This window comes from Sinocyclocheilus grahami, unplaced genomic scaffold (genome assembly GCF_001515645.1).
Source record: "Sinocyclocheilus grahami isolate Dianchi unplaced genomic scaffold, SAMN03320097.WGS_v1.1 scaffold568.1, whole genome shotgun sequence".
NCBI lineage: Eukaryota > Metazoa > Chordata > Actinopteri > Cypriniformes > Cyprinidae > Sinocyclocheilus > Sinocyclocheilus grahami.
The window spans coordinates 114,795-138,660 of record NW_015505747.1 but is presented as its reverse complement, the minus strand read 5'-3'; the positions used below and the strand labels follow the sequence as shown (position 1 = coordinate 138,660).

General features: G+C 37.2%; 1 protein-coding gene across 3 annotated transcripts in view; it reads right to left on the bottom strand.

Annotated features, from left to right (window-relative positions):
* LOC107556440 (immunoglobulin superfamily member 3-like) overlaps positions 1-20,717 on the bottom strand; it is a 29,313-nt gene extending 8,596 nt beyond the window's left edge. For 2 of the 3 annotated variants that reach the window (XM_016239559.1, XM_016239558.1), the window contains exons 1-3: positions 20,295-20,717; positions 10,321-10,707; positions 5,279-5,686 (exon numbers count right to left, since the gene is read on the bottom strand). In XM_016239559.1, the coding sequence (XP_016095045.1) occupies positions 5,279-5,686; positions 10,321-10,707; positions 20,295-20,691 (1,192 nt within the window). In that variant the 5' untranslated portion in view covers positions 20,692-20,717. Of the gene's footprint in view, positions 1-5,278; positions 5,687-10,320; positions 10,708-19,842; positions 19,901-20,294 lie in introns of those variants that run through there. The other variant, XM_016239561.1, reaches the window with a different exon arrangement.
* Positions 20,718-23,866: the final 3,149 nt, after the last annotated feature.

Sequence of the window (23,866 nt, the reverse complement as noted above, 5' to 3'; positions counted from 1 at the left end):
TGCCTTTTCATGTCAAGAATCAGCCCTATACAACTGCCTGTTACTTTGGTCACTGAGGTTTCTTCTCTTTGCTGTTACAACTGTTTTTCCAATATACATATCTAATCTATATTTTTAATGTTTCTCTTCACACAAGTATTACTATTTATGCTAAATGGTATGGTTCATAATAAGGTAATAAAACTGAATGAAATGAATGCAAGTGATAGGATGCAAATCCATTTTTTAAAAACGTTTTTATGCTCACTAAGGCTGCATTTATTTAATAAAAATACAGCAAACATTTTCTATTTTAATATACCCTAAAATGTAATTTATTCCTGTGATGGCAAAGCATCATTACTCTAGTCTTCAGTGTCAACACACTATTCAGAAATCATTCTAATATGATGATTTGTTGCTCAAGAAACATTTCTTATTATTATCAATGTTGAAAACAGTTGTGTTGCTTAAAGGGGTCATATGATGCTGCTAAAAAGAACATTATTTTGTGTATTTGGTGTAATGAAATGTGTTTATGTGGTTTAAAGTTAAAAAACACATTATTTTCCACATACTGTACATTATTGTTTCTCCTCTATGCCCCGCCTTTCTAAAACGCGTTGATTTTTACAAAGCTCATCGGTCTGAAAAGCGAGGTGTGCTGTGATTGGCCAGCTATCCAATGCGTTGTGATTGGCCGAATACCTCAAGCGTGAGACGGAAATGTTACTCCCCTACCATACTGTTGATGCCGTGTCCGGCCGGAGCGACGAGACAAAAACATTAAAACCCATTATAAACGAGGCATTTGTTGCATCCAGTGGGGACATAATTACGGATTATAATGACTTATACTGTCTTTTTACGCGTTGCGTTACATTGCGTCGCGCCGCGTAAACATAAAACTCTGTCTGCATTTGTGATCAGAGAAATGACAAACAAGTGCTACTCTACACTGCTCAAAACTCGCGTTTGAATCATCAGTGGCAAATCCTTTAAATGAAAACGTACTTAGGTGAGTCAGAACTGCCGACATTTTAGTCTAACGTTACTCTCCCAGGATCAGTAAACAGTCCTCCATAAAATGTGATGCACACATCTGGCTATTTGGGTTAAACTGTTCTGGAACAGGCCGGGATAGAGTGAGCTGAGGCCGGGCTAGAGTGAGCTGAGGCCGGGCTAGAGTGAGCTGAGGCCGGGCTAGATTGCGCTGAGGCTGGGATAGAATGAGCTGAGGCCGCGGGGTCGAGAACGGACAAGCACACAGCATCTTCAGGACATGGCTGCAGCGTCAACAATACTAACAGCGAGAATAAAATTTACGCCTTCTTTTTCGCTGAACATTTGGGCGGCGTTATGCAAATCTTCCCAGATAGTGACGTAGGTATGAGGGGGGCGTGTTAGAACGAGCCGTTTTAGGTAGGTGTTGCTGACTCTGAACTTTTATAAAGAATATCTCTTTGGATTTGAGACTTTAGTCTTTGCAACTTTACAGATCTTTTTTATGCACCAAGAGCTTGTAACACTCCAAAGAGAAAGGAAAAATTGAAATCGCATCATATGACCCCTTTAACATCTTTGTGGGATAATTTGTGGATTTTTTGGGATGTTTTGATGAACAGAAAGAGAACAGCATTTATTTAAAATATAAATCGGTAACACTTCGGTAACAATATAAATCGCTAACAAGCCTTTATGAATATCGCATTATAAAAGGTATTCATAATGTACAGTGTAATATATTATATCTTTATATAAATAACTTTAACAAAAGTTAAAATGCATTATATTATTTGAAGGTTAATGCATTATACTTTCAAAGGGTGTAACAATGAACAGATAAGTAATGTATTTTAACTGTCGTTACAATTATTTGTAAAATCATACAGTACAATTCATTATAAGGTGAATTACAATGCATATTTAATGCATAAAAACTACTTTTATAATGTATTACACAAAGGCTTTAAGTGTTACCTAGAAATCTTTTGTAACATTTTCATACAGTACAATTCATTATAAGGTGAATTACAATGCATATTTAATGCATAAAAACTACTTTTATAATGTATTACACATAAAGGCTTTAAGTGTTACCTAGAAATCTTTTGTAACATTATATGTATTTACTGTCACTTTTGATCAATTTAATGCATCCTTGCTGAATGAAAGCATTAATTTCATCACACTGAAGTTGCAGTCACATTAGATTTTAAGCATGTGAAGTTTCTATGAAGACTGTAATGGTCTTAATACGATGTCATACAGTCATATTCAATCTGCTCCACTTTACCGCAATGCTGCAGATTTAAAGTATGCATTCTTTGAAATTCAGTTTACAGGTCACACCATGACACATCAATCTTCTATGGGAAAGATGCTACAAATTTGCATCAAACGGGAACTTTGGAAAGCAATGAAATTTGTATAAGCCTGCATTTCCTGTCTCCCAAATTCGTATGCGTAAGAATGAGTGTAGTATGTCCAGCCTGATCCTTCGAAATCAGTAATGGACATGCCTTTATATGCTATGAACAATGATCTATACGAGTAGTCCAAAATCCTAAACACAGCTATGCAGGTACTCAAAGATGAGTAATTCCCCTCCCATCTAGCTCTCTCTATTTCTCTCTCTATTTAAACCTCCAAAAGTCTGCGTTACAGAAAAAGTTATACACAAATTTCTCACCCAATCATCTCCTATAGCATGCTCATTAGCAGATGCATCAATAAACCTACAATGTATATTTATCTGCCATCCAATGAACATGCTGGGAGCTCTAACTGCTTTCTTAGCAATAAAAAAATGTAAATTGTTGCAGAATGTGTGTCTGGCCTCACCTCTGGGTGTCATGTGTAACCCAGCCAAACGATTCCACCGCTACAGGGTGGCCTGCAGCCAGTCAGCACCCACACCACTGCCAGACACTAATGAGCATGTTAAGACTCTCTCAGCAGAATAACACCACAAACTGGGCCCTGCTTCACACCCAGCCCTGGTCCTTCATCCATACAGTCACCCAGAGTCAACACTGGAAAACACAACACTGCTATTTTTACTCAGCACCACCAACACACCTGTCACAAGGCAAGAGCAAAGGACACAAACAGCGTCTATGCCCACACGGACGTATAAGAGTGACTATCACATGATCACGTGCACATCCTACTCGAGCAAAGTGACTCCTGAAACACACCAGGAGAAGTCTGTACTTGCAGAAAAAGCCAAAACAGCAGACATCAAGAGCGTCATGCTGCCACTCTTTGAGCTTCAAATCAAAAGCACAGCTGATGAAATGCTTCAACGAAGCTGATCCTGACAGCAGAGGAAGTAAAAATGATCAATGTCATCACAGAGGAAGAGCATGGATATAAATAATTAAGAGGAATAAATAAAAAAGCCCCGTCTTTGTCATCTCATCAAAGATTCAATATGCAGGATGCATGAAGACTTGATTCTGGATGAGATTCCCAACCTTAAAGCTGCATTTAGGGTTCCCACATCTTTGACAAATTACTTTTCCAATCCGTCGTGATTACAATATAAAGATTTTAAAAAATCAATTTCTTTATTTTAATTTAATGTACAAATTTCCTTGACTTTATTAATTTGATTAATTTTCTTTAATATACATTTTTTCAAACTTAATTCATATAAACCATTTTTAAATTAAAATTGGTCATAACATTTTCTTTTATAAAGTCTATCTTTGTTCTGCCCCAAACCGGCAGTTCACCAAAAACATGCCTCTGGTTAAAATATAAATCACAATGCAAGGCTGTGCAAACAAGAGCATATGTTTCAGAACAACTCCTCAGAAAGAAAATCTATGTATGACTGACTTAGAGTTGTCTCTACAAACTAAGTTAGAAGAGTAGAAAGTATTTTAAGTATCAAAAAAGTTACACACTTCACCAACAAAACCAGAGACATATTGTATGTTATCAAGAACTGATCCAGTATCTTGCCTAAAAACCACTCATTGTCACGCAACACATGCTATGTCACACAAAGTGTTTATTTAGAGCATCTGCCAGCTTGCTATCCACTCATGTTTTTCCTTTCTGCAATGTGTGTGTGTGTGAGTGTTCTCATTACATACACAGTTAAAGAGCAGACTGGGAAGTCACGGCTATTGATTGTGATGGAATGCTGACAGCGGTAGAGTTCCACAGCTCTTCTTGTACAGGATGCAATGTAAGCATGAGCCTGAGTGGGTTATATTGACTTCATATGGAGGGGATCCAGCTTTACAGTGGACATGCCACTTCAATACTCTACTCTACTTGAGTGGGTATGTATTCCTGCCACTATGTGAGCTCAAGTGTGAGTTTGTATATATGCGTGTGTTATGAAGCAGAAAATGTATGATGTCATAAATATGATGTGATGTTGACAGTAAAAATGCACTGCATGAGTACAAATACACTATATATGCAAATACAGTGTCTTTTTAACTTTTTATGAAGGGAAAATATTTGTCCCCTGGCGCTGAACTTAAAGCGCATTTTTTACGTTTATGAGGGAATATTTTATAAATACAAACATGCACACACATATATACTGTTTAAGGCATGGAGTCGGTACGATTTAAAAAGAAGTGTTGCTCACCAAGGCTGCAATTACAGTAAAACACATTAAAAATAGCACTATTGTGAAATATCAGTATTCAGTACAATTGAAAACAATTGCTTTATATTTGAATGTATTCCAAAATGTAACTTATTCCCGTGATGGCAAAGCTGAATTTCCATCAGTCATTAGTCCAGTCTTTAGTGTCACATAATTCTTCAGAGATCATTTTTAATGGTGCACAAGCAACTTTTATTATTATTGTTGTCGTTACTATTATTATCATCATCAATGTTGAAAACATTTGTGCTGCTTAATGTTTTTGTGTCTGATTAGTCAACAGTGACACATTTGTTTTTCACGATTTTTAATGAATAGAAAGTTCATAGAATAGCATTTACTTAAAATAGAAATCTTCTGTAACATTGTAAATGCCTTTAATGTCTTTTTAATTTAATAAAAATATGCTGAAAAAGATCTTACTGACCCCAAACTTTAAACCTATGTAAATATATAATTAAAAAATGTAATAAATAAAAATACTTAATATTATTAACATCAAATTCAAAGTAGCTATAAATAATCATTTAAGAATCTGTCCAAGAATATAAGATAAACAGGTTAATGCTAAAATAAATATAAAGTTATATTTATATTATAACTATTATCATTTCTTCCCCAAACCTTGGTATACTGGGTCTCAAACAACATATGTGGTCTTACCAACTGATTTTACAGTGACAGTCTTGGTGGCGGATTCGTCTCCAATCTGCTGCCAAATCCAGTCAGGTGCAGTACCGCTTTGGGACCACTCGGTGGCGCTGCATCTGTACTGGCCCTCGTCTGTGGGGAAGGCATTATACAGAAACAGGGTAAATGTGTCGGGTCGAACCCGCTCCACCCGGATCTCTCCAAAGCTGCTGCGCTCCCTAAAGGTGGGCCCAGGAGTGACCGTGCCCTCACGATCCACTGAAGCCACATTCACAGCGGGACCCGCCCCCTCCTTATCTGTCCACTGCCACGACACTGACAGGGGACCCACAGTGCTGCTAACAACGCAGGTCAACTGGACGGTCTCCCCCTCCATTATCTCTGACGTGTTACTGGATAATGACACAGTGATGTTACTTCCTATGAGAGACAGACAAACAACAGAGGAAATGAGACATCAATCTTTGGAAACATGACACTAGTGCTAGTTTATCATATTAATTAGAGTACATTTACATTATGTATGAGTAAATTAGTCATGACAAGCTGTACAAGAAACAACTCTACAAATTCTCATTGGGTGAAAACTGCCTTTGTAATACAGTCCCTTAAAGGCAAGTACACAAGAACACTATTTTCCCTGTATAACGATGCAATTGTATCATCAGCTTAGTTTCTTTTGCTGGCTGGCCAAGCAAATGCACATTCTGGAGCAATATATTGAGGTGCTGCCTTTACCTATATGGCAACAGGCTCTTTTTTAACTTAAAGGTCAGACATCTATACCAACAGTAACCATTTTTAGCATTTCAATCTCTCCCATTAATTTCTGTTAATGTCTGTTTTCTTCTACAATATTGTATTGCAATAAAAAATACAGTAAAACAGAAATAATGTTAAATATTTTTTACAATTTAATTTCTTATGATCATTTTTTAAAACGGTTGTGCTAATTAATACTTTTGTGGGAATCGTGATGCTTTTTTTCAGGATTTTTTGATGAATAGCAAAGTTCATAAGTTCAACAGCAGTTATCTGAAATAGAAAACTTTTGTAATATTCTAAATGTCTTTACTGTCAATTTTGTTAAATTTAATGCATGCCTGCTAAAGTATTAATGTATTTTTTAAAAAAAAGAAAAAATATAGAAAAAGTAAAAAATATATAGAAAAAGAAAGAAAGAATCTTACAAACCACAAACTTTTGAATGGTAGTATATCAACTGTCATTGATTAAGTATAAAATAACATGATATTTAATGCAAAACATATGCATAAGTTGACTGACAGTACAATAAGAAGTCATTTGCAATGGTTTATGGGAGTGGGTGTACAGGCCTCTCTCATCTTTTTAAGTGGGAGAACTTGCACAATTGGTGGCTGACTAAATACTTTTTTGCCCCACTGTAGGTCTGTGGGTAGAGCAGTTTTTCAATTTAAAGAATAATTTTTAAGTTGAAGTTGAAAGTTGCTTTTACAGAACATTGAATCATTTGACAACATTTGAGCTCATGTTAGGTCTGAGGTTTGCACAATATCACTAAAATCAATATATGAATGGCATCTTTTCTTCCATATCTTTCCGTTGCACTCTACAGCAGACTAGGCCTCAGACTAGCAGTACCTCTGGAATAGTTTTCTAATCAAGAGGTCTAGAGCCTGAGAGATCTCATAAGCACGAGTGTAGATCAAAGCCTTCGCAGATATTGCCAGAGTTCTCGACAGGGATTTCACACCACCACGTCCCTATAAAAGCAGCATGTGATAAAACAAAAATGGGACTTTAAAGAGACAAAGTTTGCGCACTTCCCATGGGTCACCAAAGGCTCTCTTCAGAAAGAGGTTCTAGCAGAACTTCTTGAGAAGAAAACCACCATGACCAACCAGGCAACGAACACAAGAGGCTTTGATTTCATACATAACAAAAGTGAAACATCTGGGGATGAAACCTCTTCAATTTCTAATGTGCTCCTATTCTCTGAGAAGATGAAATAAGAAGTTTACACGATGATCAGTAGGGGTATGGCTGTACTTTCACCCAGTCCAGTCTCTCAGTGTCTCTATATGCAGATGCTTCAGTCGTATATATTGCCTGAAAGATCTACTTAGATAGTCAGTGAGGTCTTGAGCTGAAGAGAGAGAGAGTGAGCATGTGGGTGAAGAAGGGGCTAAACTCTGTGCTGTCTCGAATCCATACTGCAACTATCAATCTACTGCTATAATAACCCTGCAAATATTGCACAGGTTCTCCTGCGGGGGCAAAGACAAAAAAAGACCAAGGCATGGTGTAATAAAGTGCCTCATTAACAAACCTTTCCAAGAGTCCTTTCACTTTTTCTAGCCATCTTAAAAGGACATTTCACCCAAACATACTCACTTTCACGTCGTTCCAAACATGTACGACTTTTCTTTTCTTTATGTTACACAAAAGAAAATATTTTGCAGAATATTTTTGCCGGTAGAATGAAAGTCAAGGGGTCCAACACAATCACATCATACCTCATTGAGTTTCATTGTACGGACAAAAAAAAACCTGGGACATTTTTTATGAATATTCTAAATAGATGTGTTACAAAGAAAGGCATACAGGTTTAGAATGATGTTAAGGTAAATAAATGATGATTGAATTCACATTTTTGGCTGAACTATCGCTTTAAGAGAGAAACTGGCACAAGAACAAGTGGCGGAACTGCGGCTAATTCATATATATTAAAGTGCATTTAATTTTCATTTAAAAGTTCATAATTTTATTTTTGGGGTCTGCTAGAAAACATTTACATGATTTAAAGTTCATAAAACATTTTTTTCCTCACACTGTACATTGCTGCAGCACCTATTTTCACCCTCTGCCTGAAGCATCCATTGTAGTTCCAGTGTCTTTAAAGCCTGACTTTTCGAAAACCCCAGTGTGCTTTGATTGGTCTGTTGTGATTGGTCAACCATTTGGAGCATGTGTCAGAAATGCAACGCTCCTTACCATAATCGGGTTTCAGCTCCCGAGGCTTCATACGTAACAGTAAACAGGATTAAATCTATGGTAACTATGGCTTCGGGTTTGGAAGTTCATACAATTTTTTGCCCACGTAGCGGAAAAAAAGCGTCTCCTTCACTTAACCAACTTGTTTTCTTGAGGGTGGGCCAAAGCAGCCAGTAGGTGGGCATTATGGAAATATGTAACATGCTGATGTAGCTAAACCATGTAAATAACTGCAAAAAACATAGTGTGTTGTTTTAATGCATACTTGCCGGACATCCTTCAAGACCCTATAAAAGCTGATTCCCCTGAGGAGAAAGAAAGAAAGATCTCCTTCAACTTATAGAGTGTGAAAGGACTGTTGTTGGAAGAGGCTGGATTTGGGTGGCCAAAGTCTGAGCAGAACAGATGTATTCTTACTAACCTTTGATTAACCTCTGCTCCCCCATCTAGCTTTCATCAACTCCTTGAGCTCAATTGTGGTTTCTCAGCCTGGGCACAATCACATCAACCTTGGGGATCTACCAAGGCTATGCTGAAGGCGACGGCGTTCCCACTTTCATTTCATGCCTGTTAGACTTGGCTTTTCAAGTAACTCTCACTTGAAATGCAATGCTATTTCAAGGGCTTTTCAGGCCTCCACAAAACCAAGTTGTGAAAAAATGCTGTGCATTAAATGATTTTAGACAGGACACAGTACTGTATTGCCCACTCACAAGCACCTTACCAGTGCAGCTACTCTGAAACTCTAGCTTTGTATTTAAACTCAAGCCCTTTCAAATAGAGAACTACAAGCTACTAACATAACACAGACAACTATTCTAAATGTATTTAATGGGGTATCACCTTTTTAAATGAATAGCTTGATCATTTGATGATAATGATTGTTTTAAACAATCAGAGAAGCATTTACAGTATTGCTCAAAGTCTATAATGCACATCAATACTGCATTTATTTCATTAAAAATATAATAAAATCAGTAGTATTGTGAATTATTATTACAATTTAAAATAACAGATTTCTTTTTAAATGTATTTTAAAATGTAATTCTTGTGATGGCAAAGCTAATTTTTCAGCAGTCAGTCATCAGTGTCACATGATCTCTCAGAAATCATGGTGCTCAATTATTATTGTTGTTGAAAACAGTTGTGCTGCTTAATATTTTAGTGGAAACTGTAATGCTTTTTTCAGTATTCAGAATTATTTTATAAATAGAAAGTTTAAGAGGACAACATTTGTTTGAAATATAAATCTTTTGGCAGGACCAACAGCCTTGTGGGCAGCGTGCCAACATATAGCACTGTTGCACTTCGGGCGTCCAGAGTTTGTGTCCCGGCTTGCGGACCTTTCCCGAACCCGCACCCCCCCCAAAATCACTTCCTGTCTAATAACGGTCTTATCATAATGAAACACCAAAAAGAAATCTCTAAAAAAATAAATATTAATCTTTTGTCTGTACAGTCACTTTTGATAAATGTAATGCATCCTTGCTGAATACAAGTATAAATTTTCTTCTAAATAAAATGGGACTACAATTTAAAATAACATACACATACATACATTCAACTCGCTAGCTGATTTTTGATACTTGTCAGGGTTTTGTTGTTCATGTAAACACCCTCAATGTGACAAATTGATATAGTGTTCTGTCACACTCCACTGCTACTTGTTAATGATAAAGTTCTACTATCTAGAAAACAGCTGAACTGCTTTCACACTACTGTTACTTTTTTCTCCTGTTTACTCAATACTTCTAACAGTGGGAGAGAGAGAGAGAGCACCTGGCACAAGAACTGAAAAGCATCTGAGAAAATAAGGGGCAATACTAAGTGTAAACTCTGTGCTTTAGAAACCTTCAGCAGAAATAAGAACTTCAATAGCCGTTTGCCTCCACAATATTACTAAATCAATTCCTTCTAAGCTAAACTAGCCCAGAATAATCCACTTAAGGTAACGAACATCTGAATTGAGGCCGAAAGGTTCATGTTTTCATTTAATAAGAGCGCTGTTGAGAGGTATCAGCTGACTACTCTAGGGGCCAGTCAGAAACAGAGGGCCGATAAAGAACCGTGATACTCACTGAGAGGTGTTACACTGATCTGAACATTACGGGACCGCTTGCTGCGGTCGATGAAATCTCCAGTGAGGGTCTTCTCCCGTTCCGTCACTCTGCAGATGTATTTCCCAGAGTCCTCTGGCAGTAGACGCTGCAACTTGAGCAGGTGGACGGAAGGGCTCTCTTTGCGCACGGTCAGAAGGCCGGTGGCTTCCCGCTCCATGTAGTTGGGTCCCAGTACGGGCACGGCGCTGGGCCCAATCACGGCTACGGGTGAGCTGCTGAAGACCCACGACACCGAGAAGAAGCGCTCTGGAACATTCTGAGCATCAATGGTGCAGCGGAGCTCCAGCGGCTCACCAGCCGTGTAGGCCCGGCGCTCAGTGGTCACCTGGATACTAAAGTCCCGATCTGCGAGAGAGAGAGAGAGAGAGAGAGAGAGAGAGAGAAGATGATTTAGCCATGACAAAACGGTCCACATTGGACTAAATTCAAACCGAAATGCTCACATCAAAAGCAAATGAATCTTCATTTATAGAACTAATTTCCATATGGTATGCAGTTTGTGCGCCTCATCAGAAAAGCACTTTCTTTACTTCATTTGGCTTCTTCAGAGGTGATTGCCCCTGGGCTCTAATTACTTCAACACACTTCCTGAGAAATGCTCTAACTGCGTAAGTACATGGCACTAACACAGAGAAAGGGAAATGTACAGGGGGGATGATGATGTGTGTTTTTACATGCAGCCATTATTTGGGTCTCGTGCTGTGCGCTGCTCTCCAAAATAACAGCACAGTAAACAGGCCTGTGCTAAAAGAGGAATTCACAGATCACAGGGAAACAAAGGCCAGTGGCTGTTTTTCCTTTCCTCCTGTGGTACTCAAGCAGCGTGATGCTCCATTAGGACATTACTGCCCGCCTGATCGGAGCCAGTCTGTGTATTAGGACTAAATCTGCACGCTTCAGACAGATTAATTAGCAGTGGAGATGAAGGGCTGCACGTGGAAATGAATGGGGAAAAACGGAGAGAAAGGCGACAGGATACATTAGGTGAATACATATACCTCTCTGTTCTACATTAGACTGCAGTGGAAGAGAGGTCATCAAAATTTGAAATCTGTCTGCGTTTGCCGGATGATTGCTGTCTGACTGATTTTTCATACCCAGCTCTGTGCTTCATAATTAGCATCAACAGGCTAATCAACACATTACATATCAATAAACATCCAGACATTCTTTACCAGCCCTAGTACATTTTGGATTAAAAGGACAGCAAAAGAATGGGCATAAATTAGTGTTTGGTGATATACTGAATATTAACATTCAATTGTAAATTAATTTCCATAAATCATCCATTATTCCATGGTCATGACTCAAAAATACACAACCATTCAAAAGTTTTGGGCCAGTAAAATTATCAAAAGTAACAGTAAAGACATGTTTTCAACATTGACAATAATAAGAAATGTGTCTTGTGCAGCAAATCAGCATATTAGAATGATTTCTAATATATATTTCTAATTCTAATATACATATATATATATACATATATATATATATATATATGTATTGTATGTATGTATATATAATATATATATATATACACTTACAGTATGTATTATGTATTGTATTGTATATGTATATGTATTGTGTACATTCATGAAACTGTACACAATGGAATGCGCACATGTGACAGGGCTAGTGCCATCTAGTAGTCGCTGATTTTCTGTGTCTCAGCTGCGCGTGGATCGCGAGCTGTGTGTGTGTGGATTGGGCAAGGCTAAAAGGGCGGAACAAAAGTCTCAAAATTCAAATGAATCCAATATAATCGACTCAGAAGAGACGTGGATTAATGCACTCACATCGCCTGATCCACAAATGCACATTTTAATCGCTACATGCACAAATTATGATACTTTAATGCATTTTTTTTTAAACTGTAACATTTGTATTCACAAATATGTCTTTATTTGAACAAAATGCTGCACATTAATGTAATTCTTAACTCTGTAGACACCGGTTGAAAAGCATTTTTGCTTAACATAAATGACATTTGGAAAATGATATGCATTGCAACGCAGTTTGTGCAAGTCAAGAACAGAGATCGGCTACAATAAAACAATAAACGGCCGGTTGCCGATTGCGTAAGTTCCAGAGGAAGCTCCTTCGGCCATCATACACACACGTGACTGACCGCTCACTCGCACCAACAGGAGGGGGAGGGGGCGTGTTACTCTCTACAGTGCACTAAACCTGAGGGATTCCTACACTTTCAGTCTTTGAGGAGACATGAAAACAGCGCAAACCGCAGGAACAGTATAACGGAAAACATTAGCGGTTTTGAAACCGTGACATTTTCAAATCGCGATATATCTTGAAACCGGTAATCGGCCCATGCCTAATGCAGAACAGAACATTTTTATTCACAAACATGTCTGTATTTATACAAATCGCTGCACAATCATTTAATCCCGACTTCCACAGACTCAAATTGAAAGGCATTTGTTTGTGGGTAGTAAGATACATGTATAAAATGTATGCAGTACATGGATAATTGTGCGTGCATCTATTAATCATTTTGAGTCTAATTTCATCCCATAGTCATCAGCCATCATCAAGGGCATTCATTGATCAAGGACCCACTGTACTATGTAATCAAAGTCAAAAAATTTAAGGCAGATGGTACTGCAAAAACAAAGGAGATCAAAAACGGAAAAGACAAATGTTTCCGCTTTAAAAATGAAACGTAAATTATTCAGCAACAAAAATCCCACAGTTTGCGGTGATGTTCTAGTGTGCTCAACAGCTCAGAGAAGACGACAGCAAAAGTATGCTGCCTATACTTCTTAAGTTCTCCTTCATGCATCCTGGAAGAGATGATTGACAGACAGGAGTACAAAAGTGCTTTGTACAAAAGACACACAAAGTACACTATGTTCACTGAACCCTAGACCTCAGGGGCTGACATCTTATTAGAATCTAATTATGAAGACGTTCTCCCTCCTTTTACAGCTTTGTTATATATTCAAGTACAGTACAATACGACGACTGTGGACAAATCTGGCATTCATAAGAAGAGGGATACTTTCAAAGTCATATGAATAAAGATTTTAGAATGGGAAGGAAATGTCAGGATTTAGGGTTCACAGCATGAATGACGCCATTAGATTTTAATTTAGTATGCACAATAGATTTGTATGACAGCTAACCAGAGAGTGAAAGAGAGAAAGAGAGAAAGAGACAATTGTGTTGAGTGGGAGCGGTAATAACTGTGGTAGCTGGAAGGGGGCTGTGTGAACAAGCTGCTGTGTGGGATTCGCTGCCAAAAGCTTCGTCACAAAATGAGTCCATCGATCTGCTGTAGTATGTGCTTCAATGAGCCATTTGATGTCCTATTAATGCTTACTGCACAACTTCTGTTTTTCCCCACAGTTCACCAGAGCAATAAACACATTAACAGCCAGATGAGAGAAAACACACAAACGTTTACACGTGTTATGAGCATGACATATGGTGTGCATTGAGCTAATGTCAACATAAATATGCAAAACAGAATAATCGCACATGACCGAGTGTATAATCGCGCACCTCTCTTCAGCAGCTTTGAGCTCCCCTGCTGGAAAATCCAGTTTATAGTGTTTTTTTGGAACATGGTTACTGGTTTCTAGTTGGACCAAGTTGGTAATTGGCTGGTTGACCAGCTAGCATGTTCTAAAAACCAGCTTGAGCACCATAAACTGGTACGACCAGTTGGTTACTGGTTTGTTGCTAGTGCAAGATGGTGTACAAGATAATGACAAAGCTGTTCCAAAACTACTACTACGAGCTTAAACCAGACTTTCTAGCCAATTCAACAGAGCCAATTCAGTCAACTACAAATTAAAATACATAAACTGGCTGCATTCCCTCAAAACAGCCACCCAATCACTCCTGCACAGACATGTGCACTTTTAATTGAGCCTAACAGGCCAATGGCTAGTACACAGAGAACATTTGTGAGTGTGTTGTCTAGCTGGAAGGGGACTTGAACACAGCCAGCTAGAAAAGGGGATTACAGACAAATCTGTCTTCTCTCGTCTCAGTGTTGCTCTTGAAATGCTCTCCGGAATTTCTAATGTGAATCTCAGTCAGGTGAAGCCTGGCTTGCATACTGAAGGATCAGGCCGTAATGACTTCACCTTGACTCCCTTTAAAATCCATTAAACATTTATGTTAGAACTACCTTCTAATAAAGTTTCCAGTTTTTTAATAAACCCTTCCCGTATACAATTTCTGGCATCTTTTAAAGAAAAGGAGAGAAAAAAAAGTCCATGGCCTAAAGACAGCACCAAACAGGTCTATGACTAAAACTGAATCTCTGAGGAATATCTCTGTACATCCACTGCTTAAAATAACATTTAAATACATTTTTTGTTTACTTGGCCTTTATAGCCTTGTTATTTTAGAATAATTACTATTACGATTTTTGTTCACTTGGTCTTGATAGCATTGTTATTTTAGAATAGTTTAAATACTATTATAATATTCATTAATACTTCGAATTTTGCTTTTATTTTCATTTTTTTATTTTTCAGTTTTATGTTTTATTTCACTTTTTTCTATTTCTATTATTTCTGTTTACTGCAGGTTTAATTTCTTTTTTTTGTTCAGTTTTAGTTTGAACAATTTTAGTACTTCTCTAAAGGCTTTCAAAGGCCATTTACTGTAAATAGCCCCACATACTGAGACTTTCAAAACAGCACTTACCAATAAACATTATAAATTAGTTTATTGTAAGCAACTAAATCACTGAAATGTTTCAACTCTACTCTAAGCTCCTTTTAACATAGTGAGCTTTTTCCTGATGTCCACTTACAATCAAGTATTCTTGCACCAAAACAGAGGCTATTTAGTGTTACATTAACTTTTTTCACTCTCTCTGAAGCTGCAGGAGTTTTGCTACTGTACCTTTTAAATCTTATGATCAGTTAGACTACTAATGTAGTTCACACTTCTAAAGTGGGGTCACAATTAACATTTCTCTGTCAAATGTTGTGTGCATAATCCAATTATTTCAATAGAAATCCATGTGAAAATGAGCTTTGCACAGATTCTATCTATTAAAATGACTGCATTTCACTCAAAAAAGTCCCCAAAGCAGATGCAGCTCTTATTCAATTTGATGACGCAAATATACTGTTGACCAACAGAAATCAGGCTTAAAAGTGGCTTCATATATTGCTACACCATTTACAATGGTGTTTTGCCAAAATTGCACTAATGTGACCCCATCTTTAATCATTAGGCAGGGCCAAATTTGTTCTATGCTGAATAAGCAGTGAGAAGTAAACATTAAAGTAAAGAAGATATTTCTGTGTCCATACAATATCAGTCAGTGGCCACCAAAACAGTTTGGTAACCAACATTCTTCCAAATATTTTCTTTTATGCTACACAGAAGAAAGTATGTTTCAGTTTTAATGTTGGGTGATTCACGAGCATTAAATGTAACTGAATCACTGAACCATTTCTCTTTTAAATGTCTACACTTTTGTGCCAATTTACTTTTCTACTGACAGTCAAAGTGGCTATTTAGTGTAACATGGCCATGTATCAAGAATCACTGGTCATTGAACTGAAGGGAAGTGGATGAGTCTTCAATCTGTCTCTATGAGGAGCTTTTCTGGTCTGCATTCATCTCACCCTGATCCTACACCACTGAAGACCACAAACCATCACACTATTAGGCTCTAGTCCCCATCTGCAGCCTGACTCTGTGGAGGTGCCCTTGGGAGACAGCCATCCTAAAATCACAACCTGTCCTCTTCTCGTCCAATCCACCCAACCCCTGAGACTCTTGACCAATAACAGGGCTGAATTAACATGCCACTCGCAGCTCCCGTCCTGCAGCGCATTTGATGAGGAGGTGCGCTGTCACCTCCCATTCCCATCAAATCGCTGGGCCGATGTGCTTTGAGATTGAGTTACAGCCCTGTGTGTTCAGTCAGTCAGAGAGAGACAGCACTCACGTCTGCTGTACATGCGGTCTTATGCTCAGGATGGAGCGACGGCTCTGTAATAAATTGGAAAGTAATGGACTAAAGCCGGAGATGAGGGAGGCATTTTTCTGCCCCAGCCTCTGTTCTGTGAAATATGGCTATTCTGGAGAACGGGAGAAAGGAAAGGTTCAGATCTATGGCGTTGTGTTGAATAGTTCTCCCAACACAACTGCAGTGTGTGACAGGGCCAAATTTTTATGTTAGCTCTCAAATCAAATGTGGGGTTATTAGACATCAAGATTTGACAGCGACATCAAACATCCTTGGTTCTCATTGCTAAAAGTCTGGCACAATTAACTTAAACAACAACTTAAAGGAATAATTTACCCAGAAATGAAAGTTCAATCATCATTTACTCATCTTCATGTGGTTAGCAGTCTTCTTCTGAGGAACACAAAAGAAGCTAATTTTGAAGAAAGTTTCAACTAATTGTCCATATAATAAAAGTCAACAAAGTACAGACATTCGAAAACACGGTAACACTTTAGAATAATGGTCCGTTGTTAACAAGTAACTATGCAGGAAGTAATAGGTAGTACTACATTAACACTTAACTTAATACGATTAACTAATAGAGAAGCAAGATTAACTAAGCAGTAAGTAGTAGCAAATTTAGGACAAAGGTAGTTACTTATTAGATATTTGATAATTACTAAAAATATATATCCTCATTGAGAACTATTTGGGAACTATGACCAGTTAATAAAGAATAACCAATTAATTACTAATCACAACAGTAACGTCTTAAAAGTGAACAATTGGGTTCTTTGTGGAAACTAATTTATGAATATGATATCCCCCAAATAAGTCGGCTACAGGTTGAAATTGTGACTACTACTCTTACCAAAGGACGGATGTTCTCTGTTTATTTCAAACAAAAACATAAAATAATAATAAAAAGTAATTCATTTAAAAATGTTAATAATTAGGAAGTGAGTGAATTAGTTCACAATTATGAGCTCTAGTTTGTGTCTCCGACTCCAAAAGACCTATACCTTTAGTGACAGTAGGCTGGGGAGGACTTTTCTTGAATATAAATAATGCTGTTCTCTTGACAAAAACAATTCACATCCTTAATGAATAATTACCACAAAGAACCCAATTGTTCACTTTTAAGACGTTACTGTTGTGATTAGTAATTAATTGGTTATTCTTTATTAACTGGTCATAGTTCCCAAATAGTTCTCAGTGAGGATATTTTTATTTAATAATTATCAAATATCTAATAAGGAACTACCTTTGTCCTAAATTTGCTACTACTTACTGCTTAGTTAATCTTGCTCCTCTATCAGTTAATACTATTAAGTTAAGTGTTAATGTAGTACTACCTATTACTTCCTGCATAGTTACTTGTTAACAACGGACCATTATTCTAAAGTGTAACCCGAAAACACTAATCATCAGATACATCCACAGACAACATAAAATATGTAGAAACAAACCCGTTATTATGTTTGTTCATGTGATATACTAGAACCAATAAGAATGTCAGTCGACAACTGAGGGTTGTCACCACATTTGATAAAGTCTATATATAGTCTCTGATTTGAGAGTGAATTGTGGCTTAAATTCCGATCTGTTCATCGTACAAAGTGTCACTTCAGTCGCCTTGAGCCACCTTTACACCATCTCCAACAAACATCAGACATTCATTTCTGATGGAAAGCAAAACAGGAGCTTTTTAAACTTTTGTGGCTGGACCCTATTTGACCACCCGACTGGATAAAGCGTATGATCATGAACACAAACTGACAAGTAGTACCAATATTTTTTTGCCCTACAATGTAAATCCTTAAACACAAATTCTGTAAAATGGGTAGTTATGAATAATTGTGGACAAAATAATTATTTTATAATTATTTAAAGTTAATTAGCCCTAGAAAAACTACTTGGGCTTTCTTTCAAACAGCGGTCATTTATTTTGTGCGGATGTATATTTATACATTCATTATTCATTCATTTTGCTATGGTGAATAAGCAGAGGGCAACAGCTGCTTTATGACCAATTTAAAACTTACATCTGCCACTAGGGGTTGAAATGTAACAATGAATTGTTTAGATTCAGTCAGGTGGAATGGATTCATTTCTCTGGTTCTTTTGGATTTTGAAAGTTCTGGACTACATTGAATTTCATTGAAATATTCTTGAAAATATCTACTTTTGTGTTCCACAGAAGAAAGAACATCATGAGCTTGGAAAGACATGAGGGTGAGTAAATGATGACAGAACTGACATTTCTTTCTCTTTAAAAGTGTTGGTCATCAAGCAGATGTCAGCCATAATTACTCAACTGATGTGTTGGAGTTAGACGAGTCGATGCGACTGGCTTGCTGCTACCTGATGCTGAGAGACCACTGAGACTTCACTATGATGCGCTCTATGATAACCTTCATGACACTGATGGTATCAATGTGCAGAGTGGACTTGTGAGAGCCGATGCCTGCTCTGTACTCAATGACAGGAAGTTTGATGTTAAGAGGATCAGCAGCCACCGCTCAGGGACTCCAGTAATGTGCTTAATTTTAGATAGTAATCAGCTCACAGGGCATATTTAAGGATTTCTGCAGGGAAGCAGAGTCATGCATGCCCTGTTTTAGAGAGCAAGGCGACCCATGAGCATGACATGGTTGAGTCATTTGTCTAATAGGGTTGAACTACACGCAAGTACTTCTGTGGTGTAAAGTGTTTGAAATAATTATTATCTTATTATATTAACTTCATATGAACAAACATAAAATTGGTAAGGGATAGAAGTAAAGTTTGTTCAATGTGTATTAAATGGATAGATCACCCAAAACTGAATTTGAACCTTCGGTATGATTTTTTTACTGTGCAACACAAAAAAATATATATTTTGAAGATTGTTGAACCAAACCATTTTAGTGACCATTGAATTTCATTATATGGACAAAAAACACTGTGGCATTTCTCACAACATCATCTTTCAAGGTAGAAAGTCATACAGGTTTGGAACGACAAGAGGGTGAGTAAATGATAACAGAATTTTCATTTTTGGGTGAACGCTCTCTTTATAGTTTTGGACCATGTATAATGTTCACAATCCAGTTTACATAGTTTTTTTGTCCAATGGAAATGTTTTGGGAAAATATGTTTTTAATCGGCTGAGAGAATAACACTCAGGTACACAACAATATGACTCCATCAAGAATCACGAATGGAAAACATCTGGGAGTAAACTGCTCATAAAACCATTGTTATGTTCATTTACATAAGATTGAATATACGCAACAGTATATACAAATATTTCCATGTTTCATGTTTCTTAGATTAATTTCCAAAATCTTCAAATGTCTTCTTTTGGCTTCATTTACACTGCAACTGAATATAGCTCAAATATGTGTTTTTCCACCTGTCAGAAGAAAACACCTCTTCTCTTCATTGTGTTAAATTAAATCAATCTCAGTGAATAATTAGCCATTTGGATTAAAAAAAAAAGCAATTAACCTCTGAAAGATGTTGCAATGAACCCCCAAACAACTGTAACTCACCTGTGGGCTGAACTTTGACAGACGTCTTCTCCGACTCTTTCCGGGTCATTGTGTACCAGAATCGGCTGAGAGAATAACACTCAGGTACACAACAATATGACTCCATCAAGAATCACGAATGGAAAACATCTGGGAGTAAACTGCTCATAAAACCATTGTTATGTTCATTTACATAAGATTGAATATACGCAACAGTATATGCAAATATTTCCATGTTTCATGTTTCTTAGATTAATTTCCAAAGTCTTCAAATGTCTTCTTTTGGCTTCATTTACACTGCAACTGAATATAGCTCAAATATGTGTTTTTCCACCTGTGAGAAGAAAACACCTCTTCTCTTCATTGTGTTAAATTAAATCAATCTCAGTGAATAATTAGCCATTTGGATTAAAAAAAAAAGCAATTAACCTCTGAAAGATGTTGCAATGAACCCCCAAACAACTGTAACTCACCTGTGGGCTGAACTTTGACAGACGTCTTCTCCGACTCTTTCCGGGTCATTGCGTACCAGGAGCGATCCGGGTCCTGGATCCATTCCGAAGTCTCGCAATAGAACTCTCCCTGGTCTGGGGGCTGCAGTTTGTAGATGGTGAGACGGTAGGAAGTGGGGCTGGTCTTGTCCAGACGCAGATCTCCTGAAGACAGACGTTGGCGGTACTGTCCACCCGGTCGTAGAACAAAGTCCCGTGACAAGGTGACCAGGTCACGTGGACCAGAACTGGGGTCATCAGAGGGTCGCAGGTACCACCCCACAGAAACGTGAGTGTGCTGGGACGTCTGGCGTGTGACCTCACAGCTCAGCTGTAGCGTGTCCCCCTCCACTTTCGAGAGAGTCTGAGCAGTGGCCATCACCGTCAGAGTGTCCGGGATCACTGTAGAGGAAACCAGGGCATGAGGTTAGTTTGAGAGTAGAGTTCATGAACAACAAAACACACCCTTAAATGCATTCAGTCCTTGTCCAAATTAACATTTAAACAGGATTCTCTCCTGTAGGGCGGCTCAATCTCAACCCTTTTATTAACTTATAGCCTCAAGAAAAAACAAAGCCTGTTTTTGTCCTCAACAACCGCTCACACTTCTTCTCCCTCTGTCAGCCTCTGGGTCCTTTATCCAATAAAATATGGCAGAATTTTTCGAAAAACAGAGTATGACTACAGAACAAACTGAAAGATGTACTTTGTTGGGGCCGAAACATACTCTGCACAAGTACCTCAATGCAAATGTTTCATGCTACTAGCGATGCATCAGTATTAAAATTATGTCTGAAACCGATAACTCATGTTATGACTGCTAACCAATTAATGGCTAGTATTAAAAATGTATTCTATTTTCTTTCAATAAATTCAAAATAAAGTAATGAAACTAAAATCAATCATTTTTAAGAGAAATTAAATTATTTTAAATTAATTTAGGCACCACAACATTATAATGTATAGTATGAAAAATAGATATGCAAGATTACATTTAACAGTGTTAAATTAGAGGTATTTTTAAAGATTAACTTTAGATGACATCAGATGTCATCTAAATGTATTAATAGGCAATATTATATTCATGCATCTCTATTAGTGTTATTTTAGTATAATTTATATTACAGTATTTATAAGTATTTTTAATTAGCTTTTGTTTAAAATAAATTTTTTTATTTAAACTTTTTTTCGTGTTAATTTTATTTTTTTATTTTAATTTTAGTTGTCATTCCGTTTTAGTTGTAGTAATTTTAAGTGTTTTTGTAATTTTTACAAGTCTAGGCTTTTTTTAAATTAAGATATATCAATATAAATAGATAGTGATAGTAATATAAATTTAAAAAAAAATTTTTTATTTAGATTTATTTATATTTCAGTTTTAGCTTTAGTATGTTTAGTATGTCAACTTCAACTTATTTATTTTATTTAGTTGCCATAATATGAATGAAATATGTATTTTTTCTTCATTTATTTCAGCTTTATTTCAGTTAATGAAAACTACTTTTAATAGTTCGTTTTTCAATACAGCAATAACAACACTGATCCCTACTAGCTACACACACTCAAATTTCGATCAACATTGTATTCCAAAATGTGTCAGACTGAAATGCAAGCGCACACTGTTATTCTCAGCATTTCCACGAGAGGAGCTACAGGTAATTAACGTACAGCACATCTGGTTTAAGGCACATCTATTTAAATATAAATGTAACATTGTCTAGAGTACGAGTGTTTGTAAGAGGACACATTAAGTATGCATTTGTTTACTTGCCTTTAGCGTGTTTCTGGCCCTGGGTTTAGTCTATACAGTTCTCCTCTTTCTCTTGTGTGCAGTGCTATAGGCTCACATATGTAAACAACATGCTGCAGATGCACATGAACACATGTTTGCATGAAGCTGTGAAAGCATGAAAGGAGAGCAGACTCATGACTGCAGATAAACTAAGCACACAAATACAGCTTTCTTTTTTCATGGACAGCTTGCTATGCAAACGTTCGGCCCGAACCCACGCTCACACACTCCAGCTCAGCAGCAGGGCATTCCAGCACATCTCTGACACCACACTACCATCCTTTAGCACCGAGCCACCACAACATGATATTCTGCATCCCATTACCGCTAGACGTCTCCGTGCAGTGCTAACATTGATTAGCACCAGTCAGATCTTCAGACTGGGAACGGCGTCTCACAGGCTGCGAAAAGAACAGCTCTGACATCACTGTGCGAGAAATGGATTTTTGTGACAAACCAAAATCCTGGAAATAAACCTGTGTGACATCTTGAAAACTGCAGCCACAATATTTATCTGAATGAGGCACTGACAGCTGACAGTGTCTCCAATGCCTCAAGTTTCCTTTTCCAGGACACTTAAAAAAAAAACATTACAAATCCTAAATATAGCAGGCCTTTAGCAAAATAAAAGGCACTTTATAGTTATTTAAGCATGACTATTTGTAGATTTCAATCAAACCTTTTGCTCATCTGTAGCAGAGATGAAAATTTATTTAAATGACTTCTCAAAAATAAGTGTGGCCATAAAAGGTAATAGGTATAACACAAAACTATGCGCTTATGGATGGATCGTACATCACTGGCTCAGCTCCAGGCTGATCATAGGAGTGGCATGGAAATGTAATCCTGCTGGCAGTGCGTGATGAGGTGCATCTGGTGCTTTCTGCACCTTGTTACCCCTTCCATGAGTCCAGCATTGCATGTGTCCAGCACTGAAGCAGGTCCAATGTAAATGCATCCAGCCAGTGTTTGGAGTAGCATGTAATGAAATGTTCCTGGTGCACTGTGCACCTTGGTAAAATGGTTTTCTGAGTGCTTGATGCATGTACCTGGCTTAAGATTGCTTGTCAACAATCAGGTTGAAGAATATCTAATGAAGATCAAACTATTAAAGGGTTAAAGTTAAATTAACTGTCTACCTGAGATTGGAACGCATTCCTGTAGCTTATCACGCTAGCACATGGATGTTGTTAGCCATGACAAAGTTATGGGTTTAATATGCAGTGAATGCATTCATTGCTTAAACACATAATTTGTAAGTCGTATTATAAAAAAGTAGGAATGCACATTTCTACATTTTCTACAACTAACTGTTTGATGTTATAGCCCATAACTGATAAATGGCTTAAATTCTATATTATTTTGTTTAAATTAATAAAAATAAACTAAAATTAACCATTTTAAATCATATAGTATAAGTTGACTAAATTTGGTAATGGGAGAGTAAACATATTTTTAAAACGTACACCGTTCAAACTAGGCTGCTTATGTTGAAGTGTTTGGGATGTGGCTTTTAATGATGAGACCTTTTTTGTAATCAGGCTCTCAAAAAGTATATAACAATTTGGATATAGATTTATCGGCCAACATATCGGTTATCGGCTTTCAAAAATAAAGAATAATCGGTTATCGGTATCGGCCAAAATTTTCATATCGGTGCATCCCTAGAATATATGGATCACAACATCATAATGTACAGTATAAAACAGTCATGTGAATTAAAGAGGTTTTTACTTGTATAAAGCTAAAACAAATCTGATTC